This window comes from Pocillopora verrucosa, chromosome 14, assembly GCF_036669915.1.
Source record: "Pocillopora verrucosa isolate sample1 chromosome 14, ASM3666991v2, whole genome shotgun sequence".
Lineage (NCBI taxonomy): Eukaryota > Metazoa > Cnidaria > Anthozoa > Scleractinia > Pocilloporidae > Pocillopora > Pocillopora verrucosa.
This window is the reverse complement of record NC_089325.1, coordinates 8261164-8277408: the sequence shown is the minus strand read 5'-3', so window position 1 is coordinate 8277408 and position 16245 is coordinate 8261164. Positions and strand designations below refer to the sequence as shown.

General features: G+C 38.0%; 1 protein-coding gene and 2 long non-coding RNA genes across 3 annotated transcripts; 2 read left to right on the top strand and 1 right to left on the bottom strand.

Moving 5' to 3' along the window:
- Positions 1 to 2417: 2417 nt before the first annotated feature.
- Positions 2418 to 4251, top strand: LOC136278128 (uncharacterized). The gene is made up of 3 exons (XR_010716210.1): positions 2418 to 2499; positions 2905 to 3123; positions 3329 to 4251. It is a non-coding gene; the product is annotated as an uncharacterized lncRNA (long non-coding RNA).
- A 330-nt stretch (positions 4252 to 4581) lies between these two features.
- LOC136278129 (uncharacterized) lies at positions 4582 to 8100 on the top strand. Its single transcript, XR_010716211.1, has 6 exons — positions 4582 to 5003; positions 5368 to 5715; positions 6013 to 6344; positions 6453 to 6759; positions 7227 to 7529; positions 7991 to 8100. It is a non-coding gene; the product is annotated as an uncharacterized lncRNA (long non-coding RNA).
- Positions 8101 to 12380: 4280 nt separating this feature from the next.
- On the bottom strand, positions 12381 to 13199 carry LOC131776514 (neuropeptide FF receptor 1-like). The gene has a single exon (XM_059092712.2). The coding sequence runs from the start codon at positions 13197 to 13199 to the stop codon at positions 12381 to 12383; it is 819 nt and encodes a 272-aa protein (XP_058948695.1).
- Between the last annotated feature and the right edge of the window lie 3046 nt (positions 13200 to 16245).

The window sequence follows — 16245 nt, the reverse complement described above, 5'->3', positions numbered from 1 at the left end:
TTAATTCCTTTGAAAACTCACTAGCATCAGTTTAACTTATTCAGTGAGCTCGGTAAACATTGTTCCTAAACTTTATCTTCAAGGAATTTATCTTGAAGTGCAAGTCACCAATCAGCGTGAAACGGAAACACTCGATGGAAAATGGAAACCCCACAAATTGGGCTAAGGTTTAATATTTTCATCGCTTGACCATCCTAATGATTAGAGATCCTTGCCTTTCATTACATCGTCTACGAACTGATGGATAACAGTGAGGTTTTTGATATTAATGGAACTTACAACATCGTGGAAGACAGAGAACAAACGGGAAATTCACATATGGGCAGTGGGAAGCGCAAAGAATGAGTGTGGGCCGAGTGTGTTGTCTTAAACTGTCAAAGTAAATATTTATCATGTCTCATGTTGCTCCTTTCTTTCCTTCTTTATTTCTCTTAATCTCTCAGTTTTTGCTTGTTAATCTGTATTCCCACGGTTAATTCGTTTATCTTCTTTATGAAATGTAGCATTATTCCTGGACAATTTTTCTTCCCAGCGGATTTTATTAAACTATATTGGGTTACTAGATGAAAAGTCTCCAACACCATCGAGATATACATGTAACATAATAAAAATGAAAAATCGTTAGGAATTAGTGATCGGAGATGATAAATTTCAACTAAACTGTCTGAGTTGCAAGATAGAAGGAAGTTCGTTTTTCTATGATATGAAAGCTATTTTTTGGAAGATATTACAGAGATTTCAAAGTTAAGTCCTCCCAATTTGAAACGTGCCGTTGAGGTTCTTCCTGAAAATCTCAGCCATGAACATATAGCACCAAGAAGAGAGTACTCCAAAGTTGTTGCTAAGTGACAGAATAACCGAAGACGGTCATATCACAAAACATGCAGTCGATAAATGTGGAGTGGAGATCAGATGATTTTATCTGAAGTGTCAGAGTTGAGGACTAAAATGAATTTAGTATTTCCTACAATGAATCGTAATTTTCGGGAAATGTTGAGGAGTTGACACAATGAAGTCCATGCAATTTTAAAAGTTTCATAACGACCTTCTTTTTAAAATCTTAGCCTTGAACGTGTCCAATGGCATAAGACGGCAGGTTTTACAGGCAGAGGTTAAGCGATCGGCAATATGTTGCTAACTAACGGACCATTAAACTGTCCCTACATCTTGGAAATCACAGCCGCCTTCAGTGGATCAAAATGAAAAAATAAACATGAAATCTGAAAAAAATAATAATATAGGGGAACGGATGACCAAGGTGGTGCTACTGTTTCTCTCGTGTAAATCAACTACTTCATTTTTCCATTTGTCTCAATTCCTTATTGTAGCATCACGAATGGAGGAAGCCGTTGTTTACCGAGTCAATAAATTTGAAATTAGTGAGGAGACATAATAGTGATAGTGCTACTAGGATTGGAACATTGACGAAGGATACTGCTGCGCCAAGGAATGTATGCTCAGTGCGGGTGAAGAGTCTAATAAGAATTGATCGGAACCGCCTTTGTAAACGGAGTAATAGCGCCCTGAATTGAGAGCTTTTGTCATCATTGTCACAGGGAAGCACAGCCATATTGGATGAAGCCTTCACCACTCATATTGGATGAAGCCACTCGTGCTGCATTTGCTACGTCAAAAGAATGGTTCATACGCGCCAAATGTGAAAGGGCCAAAATCAGTCAGGTCGGAGTTAATGGGAGTTACTGTTACCAGTCGCCTTGACGAAGGGCTAATGCTCGAAACGTCAGCTTTGAAACTCTTTAAGGTGGGCAATTTACGTTATCAACTCAGTTGATAATACTAAATTACCTTGTCACACTCTCCCACCGACGCAGCACCACAGTTTCTTGAGAAACTTACCCTCTTTATTCGTTAGTGGGAGTTAGACTCAATTATCAGCCGCTGTTCGAGAGATGAACCCGCGCTCCTCTTCGAACGGACTCCTCCTCTCCCTCTTTTTCAGGAGGATCGAGGCCCAGGCCCCATGAGAGCCGTTTAAATTTGCGTTTTGTAGGAGCCGTTTGAATTAACGGTTCGTTACAGTTACATATGGAAGGTAAGTCATTTTGATGCGAAATCTTTCAAAAATGGCAGAATTTCTAGGCTTATGTCGTTCATCCCATACGTTTTCATAGGAAACGCAAGTTTACACGATCCACGTAAAATGCAAATATAAAGTCCTAGACACTGGGCTTCCTGTATGGCCACCATGTGATTAATTGATTTTAATGTTTTGATATCATGTCTGGTTTTCAATTGGATTACATAATATTATTTACTTTGCCTATAAAAGATAAACGCGGGTCAACTTGATCTATGGTTATGGTAAAAGGGGTTAAGTTTCTATAGAAACTGTGGTGCTGCGTCGGTGGGATAGTATAACAGGGTAATTTAGTAATATCACTGAACTGAGTTGATAACGTAATTTGGCCACCGTAAATAGTTTAAAAGCTGACGTTTCGAGTGTTAGCCGTTAGTCAATCGCTCTGACGAAGGACTAAGGTAAGATTACGATAGTCAGCTAATTAAGAATTTGGAACTTGAAAATTCACTACATTCGGGAACGGAAACTCACCAAGAAGAAATTAACGTCTGACCCTTCAACACTCGAACTTAAGGTAGCTGCTCTGTAACATCAACGGCATTTTACGACAATCGCGTGTCCTGTCCCCGCCAGACTAGTATTGACTACTGCAGCTGTTATCGGCACATCACGCGATATGCAGATACCTTAAACCGCCTATTGACAAAAACTATTGCCATCGATAACAATTGAGATCACGCCATAACTCGGACCATATGCATGCCATGTTTCGGCGCCAGGCAAGAACTAGTGAAATCATAACATGCCTCTAAGTGCACAAATACTTAACAAATTCGGTTAATTGACAAAACTGCCTTCAACAGTGATCAAGAACGCGCAATTCCGTCACCTGATTGGCTGAGTGATCAAAACTTCTGGTGTTCTATTAGGGAGATATGCTTGTTTTAGCGAAATCAGTCGCAGGTGGTGGGCATAGCCAGGGCAAAGCAAAATACTGAAGTTTGGAGCAGTTATGGCGATGACTAACTCCTGTGTTCTCTGCAGTACTCTTGTTGGTATTTTGTGTTTTGCTATAATACCAGGTTAGTCTGTTAGATAATGGTTTCTATATATCTTAGACGACTTTTCTCATTAGTGATTGCTCGCCCAAGGTTGGTAGTGATACGTATTGAAAGAAAAATTCCTTTTGCAAAATGATAATCGATATAGCAGTGTGGGAAATCCACCTCAGGTGTAATTTGTGATGTTTTGGGTTCCATGTAAGGAAAATTTGTTTACTCTCAACAGGCAAATGTTTTCTATGGCACCCCCTGGTAAACAGGCTATTCACAGATTCTGTTGGGCTGCATCCAGAAGGGTCAAGAAGGCCGGTTTCTTTATAAATTTTTTTAAAGCTCGACAAGGATTATAATCCAATTAAGCAGGTTTAAGAGGTTGATTTGTTTATCAAAAACATTATAGGTTAACACTGGGTCATACTGAAAAAAAAATGTGTTTTTCAGATGTAAACATGACAGACTTTTTCAGATATCAGAGGAGAAACTGTAGTGTGATTTTAAATGTTTTAGAAAGAACCAACAAATCTTTCCTAAACAATCCAGCGACCCCCCAAAAATGACAAAACAAAAATGAAATATTTTGGTTTTATGATTGTTCTAGAGCGAGGGTATTTGGATATGTTCAACGTCTTTCCAAGGCGCCAAGCGTCTCATCTTCGTAATTGCTAGATGTAAAACAGCTAAGCCCTAATAACAATTGATGTCCGAGCAGAGACTGGACAGAAGCGGCAAAGAAGTCGTAAGCTGATCGTTTGTTAAATGTGCCAGTCTCCCCAAATCTCTGTTCATCAGCTCTTGTTATGGCTACCAGTGGTCCTGTGATAACGTTGTCGTAGGTTAAACTCTTAAACTGGGGAAACAGTTCAGTAATCTTGCCCGTAGGGTGAAATGTAATATACCTGAAAGAATTTTGACGAGTTTGGCGAACTTTTCCTATTCCACTGCAGGGTACGAATACTTTGTAATTTCCGGTGTCCTCGGGTTAGCAAATGCAAAGCATTTTACAGCCGAGCAATTTGAGACAGTTGAAATTCAATGTTAAACTTCAAAGCAGACAATTAAGCAGGTCTAATGTAAAAAATTATTTCGACTGTCCAGTAAATGTTGAACTGATTAATAGAGTTTCAATAGACCATTCAAATTATTTGAGCGGTTTTTCGACTGACTATTTTTTATGTCAAAACTTTTGGGCTGAGTCATAGCGCTTCTTTATTTTTTGTCATGTGAATGCGAAACTGGCACCAAGACACTGGACTAAATTTATTTTTAAAAATATCGCCAATTCCCGTTTTCGATCTTCCACTTTTGTAATGATACAACAATGACCCAACAGTGGAGGATCGAAAACGGGAATTGGCGATATTTTTAAGAACAATTTTAGTCCAGTGTCTAGGTGCCAGTTTCGCATTCGCATGACAAAAAAAATAAAGAAACGCTACGACCCAACGCAGAAATTTTGAAATAAAAAAAGCGCTCAAAACAATTTGAATAAACCATTAAAAACTACATTTATTAGAAGCATTTACTAATACAGCCACCTCCCACCCCTCCCTGAGTATTAATAGTTCGTCTTTCACCCCTCCATTGGAGCCCAATTCTGCCCTCCCTCAGTAACAACAGTTTGCCTGCCACCCCTCCCTGAGTACTGATAGAGTATTCTACAGCCGCGAAAGATACTGCATCAACAGTAGAAGCCACAAATACTGAGATTGTGACTGTGGCAAATCAATTCACCACAGCAATACGAGAAGTCATAACAACATCGGACGCTACGGAACTTCCGCACACCCCAACTCAAGAAATCACTGTTTTCCCAGAGGCAACCTCAGACTTTAAAACGGAACCAGATCCAGACGTTAAAGCTCCTCCGGTTATAACAACAGCACCAGATGTCCAGCACCGAGGTTTGAAATGTAAATTTCTTTGAGTTCTCACAAGTTTGCCAACCGCGGCAAGCAGCGTGAGATTAGAAAAAGAAAAACGGGGACACCTCTTAGTTGTCATGGAGAGGGTGTTGCAAAATTCGTTTTTAAAGATCTATATTCCTTTTCAATAAAACCACATTTAAATACCCTAAGGGAACATAGAGATCGATGAAAAGCTATTTAGAAGCGGAATTTAAAAAAAGGGTTGTCAAAACATTGCTATATGTATTTAATTGTGGTCGTTTCTGTTTTGGACCAATGAAAAATAACTCGCATGAAAACAAATTCGTGTAATGATTATTAGCAGTAAGTGCAATAAATAATTACTCTATCATTTCAACAGATGAACTGCAACCTATTGTCAAAGAAAAAACCGTAAGAGAAGGCTCGATAAAAGTCATCAAATGCATAGCAACAGCAATCCACAAACCTGACGTAGACTGGTACAGAAATGGCAAGAAGTTGCCCACAATGAAGTGCTCCGAGTTGAATGACGTCAGATGCCAGAGAATTCCGTATGAAGTTTATGAAGAAATTAAAGAACACAAGTTTGGAGGAAAGAGCGCTAGGACTATAAAAGTTCTTAAAATACGAAGTGCATTATACTCGAGAGATCAAGGAGAGTTTGAATGTATTGCAACAAACGGTCACGCCCAACCTGTAAAACTAATCATTGATCTGAACGTCCTAGGTATGTATAAACTGAAAGCAGTATTTAACTTTTGTATTCGTACTCAAAATTTTGTTACCTGACACCCAGGTCTTTGACTCAATGATCTGGAGGGTTGGCAAAAATCATGTTTGTTTTATGTGCACACGTTTATTTCTTCATTGCACATTTTTTTCGGTTTGACAATGTTGATGCAAATGCAATTTCTAACGTAGTCCCCATCGGATAATTTTGCTATCCTTTACCCTTATACCTGCATTATGGGTAAGTCTTTTATCTTCTAAAACTAGACCAATGCAGGTTAATTATCTTCTTCAGCTCCCCCCGATTAATACAAAAGCCCGACAAGGTGCTCAGTAGTAACGGCAAAGGGTCGAAAGTGTCTCGTGTGGTGAACAAAGGCAATTCTCTGCCAACATTCAAGTGGGAATACCAAAACACGGATTGTTTCACTTTCAACACGAGCTCTTGTGACCCAGTTGAAAGTCAGTGGATGCCCGTCCCTGAGAGTCTAATAATGACTCCTCCAAACACACCGACAAAGAAGAGTGTGGTAAACGTTCAAGGCATTCAGCCAACTGCGAGCTTCAGGTGTCTGGCGTCTAATAAACTAGGAAGGGATTTTCATGTCATCAAACTTGTTCGAAGTGGTAAGAAATTTGTCTTTTCATATGATCCTTAATTCTAAGAAAGTTACTCAAAATTCATCAGAATTCTTCTTATATTTGCTGATATACTTCACTTGTTTTTCTTGACAGTACCCTTGGCTTTTGTTAAGAAACCACAGAATATCTTAATGGGATACCTGGGCCAAAAGATACTTATAAATTGCTCCACCAATGACCAAGATGCTACAGTGTCCCTTCTTTACAGGCGCCATCCGTTTGTGGCCTTTGTCGAACTAAAGCTGGAAGAAAAAAAACTTTTAAAGAAAGGACAGGCATTCGAACTTCTCAATGTCGGTTTAAGAGATTCTGGGTTCTACGCATGCGAGGCACTGAAAAAATGAAGCAAATGACAAGATTCGGTGGCCACCGGGTACAGGATATTTGATTCTTAATGAAGGTGAAGTAAACTTAATTTTTTTGTTCTTGGTACTAAAGGAAATTTGAGTACAATAATTTACGAGACTGCAAAGACGAGTTAATTGACCAAGGAGTGTAAGAAGTAAGTCCACGCGATGGAATGTTTGTTTGCGATACAGACATGTGCATGTTAGAGGGTTACAGACAGACGATAAGTTGAAGTCTCTGTCTCTATGCAAATTTAGGCGTCTTACATGCCAGCATGAGCAGAAGAAAAAAAGGACCTACAATTGCAACTCCTCTAGTTGTAAAACAATCTATAACAAATTTACACGTGTCTCAGATAAAAAATATTTTCTTGGCAGCCTTGAAGGGCAATAAATGGGTAATATAATCGTATTAGATGCCAGCAAAACCACCATTGATAGCTCCAGCTTCAGTCTTGATTGCCAGTGATAATCCGTTGTAACTTTCCAATTTCTGTGTGTGTCTTGGTTTTTCCAACAGAACCGCTAAACTTTCTAAACCAGCCACCGGTTATCATACGAGGATATCTGGGCCAGAATTTAGTCATTAACTGTTCTACAAATGATCAGGAAGCAACAGTATCTCTCCTATACAAACATCATCCGCTTGCTTCATTCCATGAGCTGGACCTTAAATAAAACAAACTCTCGAGGAAAGGAAAGGTTTTTACTTTACTAAATGTTGAACGCAGAGATGCTGGAATATAGTCCTGCCAGGCGAATAATCGGGGTGGTTGGAACATTCGATGGCCACCTGGTAGAGGATATTTGATTTCTATTCGAGGTAAGGTAATTTACAAGATTAAAGCCAGTTTATTCAGAATTAAACATAACCTCAACTTTCCGATGACTTTTTTCCTTCCATGATAAGGTTCGATAATCGTAACAAGCTTTACCGTTACGATGGTAGTGTTGTTTTGGTCCCATAGTTTTTTTTTAACGCAGCTCAGTTGTATGAGACTACAAAGCCACCGCAAAGCCTGAACCATCAACGGGACAGTCTACTTACGCTTATCATTTGAAATTTGCAAGGGCTTTTCCTTTATTTTTACGAGCATGGACCTTTAATATTAATTTATTTATTCTGGCAGGTGGATCGCCAAATCACTTTGTTTTGAGGCCTGAAACACCACTTAGTGTACAACAAGAGCAGCATGAATTTTTCGAGGGCTTTCCCTTACTCTTACAAGTATAGACCGTTGATATTTACAAATCAATTTTTGTTTATTGTCAACTTTTTCGCAGAACCATTATCTTTCCTCGTTAAACCAGACGTGATTTTGCACGGATACCAGGCCCATAGTTTGACATTAAACTGTTCCACTAACGACCGAAATGCTACAGTATCACTCTATCACAGACACCATCCCCTGGCACCTTTCAGGGAGCGAAATATCGACGCAAAGAAGGTTTTGTTAAAGGGTCAAGTATTTACACTTCTAAATTTAAGTCTAAAAGATCAGGGAACATACGCTTGTGAGGCCAAAATCTATCTAGCTATCCTCAGGATTACGAACGCTCAAATGGAGGACAGTGGAGTCTACCAGTGTGTGCTAAGGGTATTTGAAAAGACGAGCATGAAATCTGTTGAGATCACGGTTAGCCACAACTAAAATGACCAAGTGACAGTAGCCGTCTTCTCAGCTCGTTTAGTCCAAAATTCAGTTTCTTGGAGTTGTAGTGATTTTTAATATCTAGTATGGATTAGCTCTAAAATTCTGGTGGACAAAGTCCTAAGTTTGCTCCAAGTTCAAGGGATCAACTACTTAACTAGCTTGCGAACAGGCCCACATTTTTAATTCTTCGGCACGAGCGTTTTTTTGCCCGCGGGAAAGTGAGAGACCTGGAGCGACGCGAGCAGGCGAGAGGTCTGGCGCTGATAATGATTATTAGTGCCAGACCCTCAGCAAACCTCTCCCCGACTGGTCGGGCGGAGGAACGCGCGTCCAGCTGCACTATTGAAGGCCGGCTCCCAAGGCATTATACACCATGCCCCAATATTGTTGATTAGTTCTCTGATTATCGTCGCTCTAGTGGAAGCGATTTAGGAAGTTGTTCACGGATCGAATAAAACAGTTAAAATAACAGTGATTGGGCGTTGCTGACGGGGTTGTGCGAATTAACATTTATAATAGGTCCAACTTAACCATGTAATATTAAGCTTTTTAAATTCTTAAGTATCAAAATACTAAACTTATATTAAAAACTCGACGTATCAGTGTCATATGACGCCATTTTTAAGAGAATGATGTTTATTCTAAGACAGCCAGGAGACCCAGTAGGGTTGAAGAAATTTATACCACAAGGCATTAAACAAAGACCTTGGCGCAACGTTACTTGAGGCTAACCAGCGTTTTAACAGCATCTTTTTAACAAGAGAGTCAAACTCATTCTCACTCACGGCAATCATGAAAAACTGATTGATTACGTTTGCATGATCAAAGCCGTCGCAGTCATTCTCATGACTCCAGAGATGACGCAATTAAACTGTTATTGCCATGACAAAAAATACATAATCTAAACATGTAACCAAAACTTCACATCGGCACTGACCAAGGGTTAAAAATAACCCTAAATTTTAGCTCCATTTATAGCCGCAAACGCTAATCACTCGTATCTCAAACTTTACTAGAACAAACTTGACACATTGTTGAATACGGTAACTGAAAATGACAAAATTACAATCACGCGAATGAGCATAAAGTAACTTACATCGTATGAGTGAAAGTACTGGAAAACGACAAAGCGAAATAAACAAGGATACTTACAAGACGAATGTGACCAAACCAAAGACGAAAACATGAAACCCAGAGCTAGGTATGTAACGACAATTTTCGCAAACTAGACAACTAACCAAATAAATTACGCGCAACCAATATATATACGATATGCAAATAAATATAACAAGTACAAAACTGGTAACTGACAAAGGACACTAATGGAAGACGAGAAAATAAACACCTAACACGAAACTATGAAACACCAACACTAACAAAAAATGATAATCCAAATTCTTGCGCCTACACCATTTTCTAGAGAAGTAGGTCTCTTTAAAAATATGGCTGAAAATTTGGGACTTAAAAAAGAATTGGAATGGGTTGAAAGTGAAAGACACATTGCTGTTGACAGTTGTGATAAAACTCCATGCGGAAAATAGAGAGTGCTTTAAGATGTTTCGTTGATATTCAGGTTTGCCCAAATTTCTCAAATTACAGTTGTTTGCGACCTTTCGATGAAAATTTAGTAAAATCAAAATACGCGAGAAAAAAGGCAAAGTTCGTCTAAAATAAACAAAAAAAAGTTTCCTGTTTGACAGCTGATAAAACTCGAGGAGATTATTTATATTCACGTACCATCAAACTGAACATTGTAAACCAAGTTAACAACATTTGAATATAGACTTCTGTTGAATAAAATTCACGGAATACTGATCTAAATGAAATAAAACGTTCCTATGATATACCTTGCCTGAATTTTCATATTTCACTTTTTTCGCCTGCCAGCAGTGTTTGGAGTTCAACACTGACATGATGTTATTTAAAAAACGCTCTTACTTGAAATATCCATCTCATGAAATGTGTTTATGCAGGGCTGATGTTTAGAAAAATACTCCCCAAACATCCTAATCTTTTGTTATAAATGGGTAAATTATTCAAGTTAAACCATCTTCGGTCTGTTTATCGTTATAATTTTATTTTTGCAATGACATATGGACTTAAGCTTCAAGAATATCTCGACGCTCAAGACATCTGTACGAATAACAATATTCACGCCCACTCTAGAAACGTGACTTATCACTAATTCACTTGAAAACGGAAGCCCCAAAAGTTTAAGTCACATAGCTAAACCTTGGTAAAAGGTATAACTTAAAACCCTTCTTTTGTACCAAAGTAGGGCATGCGTAGAATGTTCGTGAGTATTTTTGAACATTGCATGTCGTGTTCTTGTGCTCTACTTCGCTTTCTACCAAAAATGCTGCAATCTGATTGGCTATTTGCCAGCTATTTCGAGTTAAATATTTGAATAAAGTAAGTTACCTAACATTGTGTGGTTGTCAACAAAATAAAATAAAAACATGATATTGTCATGTTAGGTTTTCAACACCTAGAAGAATTATTCAGGAAAAATTCGATTATTCGCTCTCGATTTCTGTGCGTGATACTTTATTCGAGCTTCGCCTTCGTCAACTATCATGCGCTTGAAATCTCAAGCTTAAAGCGTAGTTTTTAATTCATGTGGGTCGGTCGTGACAACCAAGAAATTGCTGATTCATTGCCATACTTGTTTTTTCTGCTTACATGGCAGGTGGGCTGTTTTGAAGTTGATCAAACAGAAGTAACAATTGTGAAGACAAAAATATATACACCTGTTTTCAAGAATGTTGTAAATTTGAAAATATATATTAAATATATATATTTACGTATATTCCTTTACTTTTCTTATGAAAAAGAGACGCTTTTTTATAAGAAAAGTTTTATAAGAAGGTTTTATTTTTGCATGATGTATTTTCAAATGGCAACGGTTTTGAATATATGTATATTTTGACTGGAATGGATAAAATCTTCAATTTTTGTTAAAATTTTATTTGAATTTGCAGATATGCACACAAGAAATAAACCAAGAATTTCCGCTTCTCAGTATTAATGATGGGCTAAAATTTCCTCTTCACAGCATCCTACACAAATTGTCATATAACCATGACAAAAAATTACCATCTGAACGGGTATCCTAATTCCAGGCGTTTAGGATTACATTCCAGCTTTGCCCAATTTTCCTGAAGAAGAATTATTTTAATAATAAAATAACTTCTTAGCGAAAAAGCCGGCACGTACGCGATAACGTGACTCAGTTCCTAAACTGACGTGTTGTTGTTAATACCTGTGATGCAACTTCCCGTAAATATTTGCTAGTACGTATATTGAACTTATCTTTCAAGCTATTCGAATATGTCACTACTGTGAAAAGCGGTCTCTGGCCACCGATTTGATATTATCGAGATATGTCTGCTAATGGTGTTATGACAAACTGACACGTTTTCATCTTTCGTGCGAAGCGCAAAAGTAGCGGAGTTCGAGGCTTAAACATGATCTTCAGTTTATATTATGTCATTTGAAATATTGAACTGAAAAACTACAACCTCTCAGCGCCGTTACAACTCATTAAATGATGGAAATAACCGTGCTCATGTGATATGTCGTTGAAGTAATCAAGTTAACCCCATCAATTTTTTTTTTTACATTTTCACATCAAAGGCTTCATTTCAAGCTCATTTCTATATGTACAAATGGCAAACAAAATCGCACGTTCTGGTGATGACTCTAGAGATGAGATGACGTTAAATAAAATTGTAAAATTCAGAAAGCCAAACTCGGACAAAGCTTTTTGTTATTTTTTTCGTATTTTTGTACAAACACGTGAAATGCTTTGTGGGCGGGAAATATTTGTGGATATTGCGTGAAGTATTTCAGTCCGCCTTTATTAAGGTAAAGAAAAGTCACTCTCCTGCTTATGGCCGAGAGAATTTTCGTATTAATGTAATTTAAATGTCCTGTCTATTTTATTTAGAAGCTTTCGTTCAAATTTGATTTGATTTGAAAAGTACAATCCTCACACCTTGTTCATCATGAAATTAAGTTCAATGAGAGCCTCTCGTCCACAACTTTATACACGAAAAACGATTGAACATATCTTTCAGAGCAGTAAGGAAATTTGTGCTCGACACGAAAAGTATTATGGGGTTGATTGCCGCTGGTAAAGATGGCAATATGTAAAATAACAAACCTAGTACAAGCAAACAAGAGTCTCTGTCTTGTGATGGGTAAACTGCTTCAAGTAATATTAGATATACAACAATTGAAGTCCAGCAGACGAAAAAGACCACGACAATTGATGCAAAGACCTTCATAATATTCTGGTTTTGTTTGTGATTTCTTGTTCTTATCTTATTCAGCGCTTGGTCCTGCTCATCAGTGACACGTCTTGATCGCTTCAAACTTTTTATGATCTTGGTATAAAGAATGATGATCAAAACCAGGGGGGTACAGTAGAACATAACAAATCCAATAGCATAGAATACATAGCGGTTCTCCGCTTCCCACGAAAGCGAGCAGAGTGGTTGATTCTCATTAAGCCTAACGATCCGTAAGAATCTGAGGTATGGTACAGCTAGTAGTAATGGGATGATCCAAGTCAGTGCCAATGAAACAGCTCGGGGTCGAGTCTTTTCCATCAGAACTTTAGCCTTAAGTGGATGAACTACAGCAACGAACCTCTCCACGACTATACCGACTAAGCTGAAAACTGAAATAACCTGTGACACGCCTCTGAAATACAGACTTATTTTACAAACAGCTGTGGCTACTGGATCATCGATCAAATGTTTTCCTGACAGCATCCCCTCAGTGGCGTACAGCGGCCATGTGCTCACAGCGGACAATAGATCCCCAACGGCCATGTTAACAATGAAATAATTTGTACTTGTCCTAAGGGTTTTGTTGGTAAGAAAAACTGCAGTCACCAAAATATTGCCGACCAACGAAAAAATGCTAACAACAGAAATAGCTGTTGTGATCAAAGCAGAAACGATGGGAGAACAAGTGGACTGATTCTCGAGAACATAGCGACTAGAATTATCCATTTCTTGGTCTGAACGGAGGCCTAAACACAAAAAATATCGACACCACACCTGCGATCCTTCGACTGTCGTCATAAAGGTTAAACACAAACAACTAAGAGTTGACTGTTTAAAAAAAGTGATTCTTGATATTATGTGAGTTTATTGTGCGCAGCGTAATAGCGTCACGACCCCTGGCTTAAAGGGGAATATTATCAAATACTACCAAATACTGTGACATGGTTATATCAGCTGTATATGCAAATTCACTAGACTAAAGAAAGTATTTACATGAGTATAGGGTTTAAACCAAACTGGAATGACTTGGTTCATCGACATGAATATCATTTTACCGACATTAATTTAGCGTTGTAGTGCTGAAGTTGGTTCATTCTAGTAGAGAAAGGAACGTAGAGTAGTGGAAATCAGATACACTGATAAGTTTAAATACCGAGCCAATGTGACAGAGTAATAGGGTGTTATTAATTTCTGTGACTTTGATAATAGGCACAATGTTGAACTGCATGATCATACGCAGAGAGCATTACGCAAGTTTGAGTGCGTTGAAATATAAAACGGAAGTTCTAGAGATTTCTTTGACGCCATTCAAATTGCAAAATCAGTTCAATGCGCAAAATCGACACATCGTAGTGGACTATTTCTCCAAAACTCGCAGGACTCAAAGTTATATTTCTTCTAACAAAGTATTCACCACTGGTCTTCTGTAGGTGTTAGTAGTCTAGTTTTCACTCGCCGCGTCGTGTTCCTTGGAAAGACCAATGCCTTTGGTATAGAGAGATGTCTCGCGAACAAGTCTCTCTTACAATGGGCCGCATGCCCGTGAAAACGTAGCTCAACGGTGGGGTAGAAGAAAGAAATTAATACTCTGTCTTCGTTTAGGTGAAAAAGGTCTTTTACCAAGGATCGCTTGAGGGATGCTGAGAATTAACTTCCTGTGTAATGTTGGAACAATTTTATTACTGTAAAGACAGATTTGCTTGAACGGGAAAAACAACAGTAGGCAAATATAAACCGCATTAGTTTTAACAGCAGTTCTACTGAATAATGCCCATAACACTGACTGAAATCAATTCAAAAAGTTGACGAAAAGCCAGAGAAACTAAGCAATTTAACATGTTTATTAACCTGAAGGATTTATTTGTCAGTTCCGATGACTCAGTGTCTTCTATGATCCACATCCTTAGTATAAGGTTAATGCATTTCCAGTACAAGAGCCATGGTGGTTCAATGAAGTGAGACCAGTTTTTGCATTGAACTGACTTCGCAAAGTTTTAAGACAGAATACTAAAGTTCCCAAAAGCCGGGTCTCTCTACCTAGTGGAAGAAATGTAAGAGATTCAAACAAAAGCCTTGAGTAATTACTTTTGAAAATTTCGAAGCGCCTCAAACTTGAGAGAGTAAACTTTAATAGACAAAACCAACTTGATTTTCCATATGATAATTCATTGCGGCTAAGCCCTGCCAACCTTTTTACCTTAAGTACGTCGATCTGCGTCATCTAATAAATCACAACTCAGGGCCTTAAAACTTCCTGTTTATGAAAAAGTTTCTCGTTACTTTGCTTGTCGTCATCAGAAGAATACTTAAATTTCTATTTTAAAAGTCTTCAAAAGAAAGGAAACGAGGTATCTACTTAATCAACTTAAGTCGTTTAATCTTCAAACGGCAGCAAAAACATCCAAGGAGGTTAAACAATTAGAAACAAATGAAGAAACAACACGAACAAGCCAATTGGTAATTAAGCCGAGAGGAGACGTAAATAAAATTGTTTGAATAAAGTGTGTGTGAAAACATTTCACCCTATCATTAGTAATGGAAAGTTTTACCGTAAAGTCTATTCAAAAGTTAAAAAACACAACCTTGTAAAAAGTAGCGTTTAAGTGTCGACGTTAGGGAGCCCGTGATTAAAATTCCTCTTTGCAAAACCTGACAGCAATTTCCTATAAAAATTTATGTAGAACTACATTATATGTGGTTTAATTGTTGGTTTAGATCTCCTCTTGCGAGCTGTGATGATGAAGGTTCTTTCCATGGTCCTCGTGCTGCTGCTAAGGCTTTGTTGAAGTCCTAAATGTAATAACTGTCCTAAATGTAATAAAGTCCTAAATGTAATAACATTTGGTCCTAAATGTAATAAAGTCCTAAATGTAATAACATGTAGTCCTAAATGTAATAAGCCTCTTATGCAATCGTTTAACTCCTGCAGTGCATTGTTGTTATGGCGGACATCCACATTGATATGTTAGTGACAGCTGTTGCTCAAAAAAAACCGCTGACCAGTATACATGTCATATTATGGGCTCGCTGATGTCAATCAGCGTCTTTTTACTTGCTAGACATAAGAAATATCAGCAGTCAAAGTATGGTCCTTATAGCGGTTTATTGATCGAGTTGAAGAAAATCATTTCCAGCCCAAAGTGGGCTAGTGCTTGGCTGGAAGCTCAATAGGATAGAATCGATTGGTACGTAACCATTAAGACTTTTTGGAAAAGAAATTTACTACAATTGATGATGAACTAGCATGCTATTGTTGATGTTATCGTTCGTGTTAAAGTCTTTAGAAGTGATGCACCATTTTAGAGCAGTTTGAATGATTTCGCTGTGTCACATGTTAATCCAAAAGAAAATTATTACTATCAGTAGCGTTATTGAAATTTTGCACATCAATGTTATTCAGTGTCAATTGATTCTAATGAAGCATTTGAGTTCATTTTTAAGAATGACTATCCTGATTTATTCAATTTTGAACCTGGAGTGTTGCATTTCCAGCCCTCTATGGCTTTACTCCACCTCAGTAATCAGTTCATGTACCATATGACTATAAGTGAAAACTGTTGAGCTTTGTTTTTTCATTTATCTATTTATC